We start from the raw sequence: 5,745 nt of genomic DNA on the forward strand, positions 1-5,745 counted from the left end.
TTCTAGAGGTAGGTCGGTAGCTACTTGGGTAGTGGCTTTCGGTCGGCTTGGTAGGATTTGAATCTCCTCCTTTTCTTCATAGAACAAGGTGGGCGGTGCTTCTCGAATGGTGCAGACTTCCATCCGTTGCATCTTCCGGGTGGAGTTGACTTCAGTCTTAATTATATCAACATAGCACTTGCGTGCTACTAGCTGATCTCCTCTAACTTTCCTGACTCGATCATCCACGGGGAACTTTATTTTCTAGCAGAAGGTGGAGACCATTGCTCGGAACTCATTTAAGGCCATTCGACCCAAGATGACTTTGTAGGCTAGAGGGGGGGGGGGGGGTGTGCCCATGACTATGAAGGCCGATGACGCATCCTCATTAGGAGCTCCTCCCTTAAGGATATGACCAACTTTATTTGGCCGTGTGCTGGATCCCATTGCCTGTGAACTCATACAAAGGAGTCACCATGAGTTGAAGCTTGCTCGGGTCTATTTACAGCTGCTCGAACGTTTGTTTGAAGATAATGTTGACCGAGCTGCCTGTGTCAAGAAAAGTACGATAATGTTATAATTAGCTATAACATATTTAATAAAGCATCATTATGGGATATTTTCACTCCCTCCAAATCTTTAGGCTCAAAGCTGATTTCAGGCCCGGTCGCTTGCTTTGTATTGTAGTTGACCACGTGAATCTCCAATCGGCGAGTGTGTGATTTTCTCACTTGGTTGGAGTCTCTATCAGTTGGGCCCCCGACTATCATGTTGATATTGCTTCAGGCGACATTATTAGGATTCTTCTCTTGCCTCATTGGGAGTTCTTGTTGGACCCGGGTGGGCTCCTATGCCTAGTCTGCTGGCGGCAAAGGTGTTCTTCGGTGTCGCTCGACCTCGCATCTCTACTAAGTGAGTCATTTAGCCATCGATAAGGGCGATAGTTGGAGGATGGGGTACGTCGGTGGAATCTTTGATTGCTATTCCGGCGATTGACCAGATTATAACAATGTTGGGTGTCGTGAGTAGACGAACGGTGGTATGCACACCATCGTCACAAATCTCCTCAAGGGGGCTAGGGATATCTTTCATGCTCGGCCTCCACATGCTGTACAACCAGGGACCATGGTTCTTGTCGATGGGGCTAAGGATCCGTCCGAGGTCCTCTATTTGGTGGAGCAAGTAATGCTTGGTGCTCAGGCGCTAAAACTGCAGAAATCCCTGAAACAGTGGATGGAGTCCTCCAGCAATCATTTGAACCATCTTTGTGTTGAGCTAAGGAGTGTGGTAAGGAACACTCAACACTTTACACCGTCCGTATATTGATGCAGGAGGGACGCATTCTCAAACTTGAGGAGGTGATCCTCATAATCAGTCGACCCTGAGTATTTACCTATTGTCAGGGGCTGATAATGCTTTAGGAGTTTATCTTATAGCACTCCCTGAGAGATTGGGGGGTGCTAATCTACTTGGGAGAGCTGCAAGTTGCGGGGGCTTTTCCCTTACGCCAGTCTTGAACAAGTGCTTCCCTAGAAGATTCATGGTGTGATCCTTCTTGGCCCTATTCGGGTGGCGTATGGAATAGTGCTTGATGATGAGGGATTGGCGAATGAGGCGCGGGAGGTAGATGAGCGGAGCCTTCCTCCTAAGCATCTCTTTCCCTTTGATAGGCTATTGTCGATGCTATAGGATTTGGCAGCAGTGTGCCACCAGTAGCTGCTTGTTGTTGCTGCTGTGCTAGTATCTGTCCTCTGGCATTAATGAGCGCTCTGGATCTTTTTGTGTTAAGGTAACGGTGGTGAGTCATCCAACTTCTTCCATCTCTAATATTCAGATTTAGGCGAAAGTTCCCATAGACGATATCAAATTTGATCATATCTGAAAACTACAGAGATGAAGCACTAGGCAGGTGGATTGGTGGTTGACCGAGAGAGTGGCTCCACGGAGAAGCTTCCTTTCGATCCTGTGCACATGGAGACGAGCCAACAAAACGTCAGCGCCTAGAAACCAAGGGGAGTCCCTGGCGAAGGCCCTTTGATGCTCAAGTCAGTACTAGTCCGGACGGGTGAATGAAGAACAGTAAAGAATGTGTGTGCGATAGTAAGTGTTAGATGTTTAGAGAACGTACCTTGACAACGGAGAGGACTTCCTTTATATACCACCTCTCATAACCTCCACAATCATGAGATGGCTAGTGATGTCAGAGTTTATTAGGGTAATGGAGAGCGTACAACTTAGGTAATGTGTAATAATTGTCTAAGGAATTTTTCATTTACCCATATATATACACCTCTTTTGTCATTTATAGTTTATGCCGGTGCTAAGGTCACTGAAGGAATATGATGTTATAAATGGTCAGTTGATGAAAAATACAATAATTTTGAAGAAGGTTCTAGCAGAATATTTTCTGACAGGTGGTTATTATTCTAACAAGTTGTTAGGATTCTCTGCATATGTTGTCGGCTAAGTAAATCTCGGTCGGTCCATAAGGCCGGCCGTCTCTATTAAGCTGCTCAGTTATGTTATATATAGTCTGCTTAGTTATGTATTATGCTGCGTATATCTCGGCCGACCTATAAGGCTGGCCGCTTTTATATATATCCTTGCATTAAGCTGCTCAGTTATGTTCTACATAATATTAGCGATCTGTTCGGTAAATAATATATTAATGCATTGGGCATGCTAGAAATTTGTTCAATAAGTCGTACGACAAACTATGCATGTTGGAAATCCCTTTAGGAATCAATATGAAACTGAGTGCCTTAGGTTCGACCAGTCTTTTTTTTTTTGGCCAGGCATGCGTAGAGAGGTTAATGAGAATTAGGGAGACCAACCATTATTTGGACCAAACCGATAGCTAATCGACTGCGAGGTGGGTCAGACATTCCGGTCGACCTATAGGGTCGACCATCTTTAAATCTGGCTGGACATGCCATCTTTTAGTTCAAGAGTAAGGTGCTAAGACCCCCTTGCGCTCGACCAGCCCAAGGGACGATCGACAATCTCTCATCCGACTTGCAACTAGGTCAGGCTGGACTTGAAAAGCCTTAGCGCTGGGCGCAAAATCAAGCCAGGTGGGGAAATGCTTTTTTCCTTTGACTTTGACCGTCATGCCATCTTAACTTTGACCGTCACATCACCATGACCTTGACCGTCACGTTATCTTCTGAGTCCGCTAGTTACAACCCATACAAACATTCAAATAATTTTAATTAATATTAAAAATGATATTGACTAAATATTATTTTAATTTTAATTTTATATTAAAATAATTTTGAAAAACGATAAAATAATTTAGTCAATATTAAAAGGATTTTGATCAACATTTAATTAATTTTGAAGAATATAAAATAAGTTTACAACATTAAATAGTTTAATCACTTATTTATTCGATTTAAATTATTACGGGAGGGATATTTTTACCAATTTTATGGGAAAATTTACATGTAGTCCCTAATCAGAAATAAAACTTTACATGCAGTCTCCATTGATAAAAATCTTTATTGTTACACTACAGTTAAATATAATGGATACTAATTTACCTAATTACTCTTGATGTTTTTAGGTATAAAAAGTTCAAAAATAAGTATAATTATTCTTAAATTCAGTACATTAAACTAGAATCTAGTATATTTTCTATCAAATTGAGCACGACTCTTTCTCCATCTCAATTTGATAGAAAATATACTAGATTTTTTTTAAATGGTGCTTAATTGGATGGAAAATATACTAATTTTTTTTAAAAATAATACAGAATTTAGGAGGAATTATATTAAGTAGGGAAAAAATTGTACTCAATTTAATAGAAAATATACTCAATTCTAGTTTAAAGTACTGAATTTAATACGAATTATACTAATTTTTAAACTTTTTGTACTTTAAAAATATGAGAGGTAATTTTGATAGAAAATATACTGTTTAAAGTGTTGAATTTAAGAGTAATTATACTTATTTTTTGATTTTTTTTACCTAAAAAATCTGAGAGGCAATTAGAAAGCCGTGTTCAATTTCATAGAAAATATATTCTATTCTAGTTTAAAGTGTTGAATTTAACAGGAATTATCCTCATTTTTAGACTTTTTGTACCTAAAAAAATATGAGGACAATTTAGATAGAAAATATACACGATTCTAATTTAAAGTGCTGAATTTAAAAATAATTATATTCATTTTAAATTTTTTTGTACCTAAAAAAATCTTAGAGGTAATTAAGTAATAATATTTGCATGAAAAAATTGAAGGAAATAAAATTTTTTGAACATGTAAAGATTTTTTTTTTCTAATTTACCGTATTTTTACTCGATACATTTTTTTTGAAAAATAATAATAAACAAAATGTCTTATACCGGGATTTGTTATTGCTTGAAGATAAATTCGAATCTCCCACTTCTTCCCTCTCTCTCGCACTTTGGCTTCCACTGACGCCGGAGTATGGACGCCGCCTCCGCGCCCGTCTCCGGGGACGGGGAGTGGGAGATCTGCAACGATAGAGGCTTCATCTACAAGCGCCGCCGCCACCGTTTGCGGCAGCCAGCGCAGGCGGAGACAGGCACGAGCTCATCAGGGGATACGGAGGCGGAGCAGAGACGGTGCCGTCGTGATCTGCGGCGACGGTGCCTCCTCCATCTCAGGGATCTGTTCCTGAAGGAGCTGGATCTTTTTCAGCCCCTTGCGTCGGGTCTCGTCGATCTCCCCCTCGCTATGCCAACCGAAGCAGCTCCTGAAGCTTCGGAGGCGGCGGCCGAGCCTCCGCCTCCAGATCCGGGGGAAGATATCCGGAAACCCTTAATTGATAGCCTCCTTTCTCAGGTACAGTGACAACTGACAACCCCAAATAGTCGGAGTCGTTTGAAATTCAGAGGGCGGCTAGGGTTAGGGTTTTATTTTTCTTCCCAAATCAACTAATTTATCGAACCTTTTTGTGTTCTAGATGGAGATTCAAGAAGCGATTCTTAGGAAGCTCTCAGCGAGCTGCGATCATGTGGAGTCGTTGTGCAGGGAGAAAGAAGAGAGGTTGCTGGAATCTTTAGTGGAGTTGCCGATTTGGGGAAGCCCTCGTTCTCTTCTGCTCTCATTATCTGAATGATCTCAAGACAACATCTTAATCTTTTACCTCCATTGGGGATGCATGTATCCTGTACGATATGTATGATTTGGTTTTTGTTTGCTTGCCGATTCTTGTGTATCCATCTATTCGTGCCTGATGCTTTTGGAAGAAACGAAGCATTTGCTCATGAAAAATCACTCCTTTAGGTTTTCTCTACCTCTGAGTTAACTGACCTGCATCCATGGCTTCATTAAGTCTGAAACTTTTTCTTTCAACACTAAACAATCCTGTCTTTTATTATTTTATCAAAAGGTATCTTCTATCCAGGGTGTTTAATTTCGGTCAGTTGTATAAATAGGATAATTTCAGGAATAATTATGAAATTGTAATTATCATTGTAACTATAATTCATATTTTTATTTTCATTGACAATCAAATTGTAATAAATATGAAACTGTAACTATTATAATTATGTTAATATCTATAAAATTGTAACTATTATAATGTGGATTTGTCTTATATGAATTTAGGATTTAATGCGTGTGGCAAGAGATAATAATATTGAATAGTGTATTAAGGATAATTATGTCATTTGATAAGGTACTCTTTTGATTAAAAAAAAATAATAGGCAAAAGTTAAAAGAGTGATTTTTTTTTTCTAAATTATCAAAAGCGTATTCTATTTTGATTTTTTTTATTAAAAGGTTATCTCATCTTATG

The 5,745-nt window shown here is 39.6% G+C and overlaps 1 protein-coding gene across 1 annotated transcript; it reads left to right on the forward strand.

Annotated features, from left to right (window-relative positions):
* Nucleotides 1–4,366: 4,366 nt before the first annotated feature.
* On the forward strand, nucleotides 4,367–5,309 carry LOC122049169. The gene is made up of 2 exons (XM_042610600.1): nucleotides 4,367–4,787; nucleotides 4,909–5,309. Exons 1-2 carry the CDS (start codon nucleotides 4,410–4,412, stop codon nucleotides 5,062–5,064), a joined length of 534 nt encoding a protein of 177 aa, XP_042466534.1. The 5' UTR covers nucleotides 4,367–4,409; the 3' UTR covers nucleotides 5,065–5,309.
* Nucleotides 5,310–5,745: the final 436 nt, after the last annotated feature.

Source organism: Zingiber officinale, chromosome 2B (genome assembly GCF_018446385.1).
Source record: "Zingiber officinale cultivar Zhangliang chromosome 2B, Zo_v1.1, whole genome shotgun sequence".
NCBI lineage: Eukaryota > Viridiplantae > Streptophyta > Magnoliopsida > Zingiberales > Zingiberaceae > Zingiber > Zingiber officinale.

Bases quoted from the DNA above. Each gene is read 5' to 3' on its own strand.
- LOC122049169 (XM_042610600.1), top strand. From the start codon at position 4,410: ATGGACGCCGCCTCCGCGCCCGTCTCCGGGGACGGGGAGTGGGAGATC. The intron at 4,788-4,908 runs GTACAGTGACAA...TTTGTGTTCTAG, and splicing joins TTGATAGCCTCCTTTCTCAG to ATGGAGATTCAAGAAGCGAT.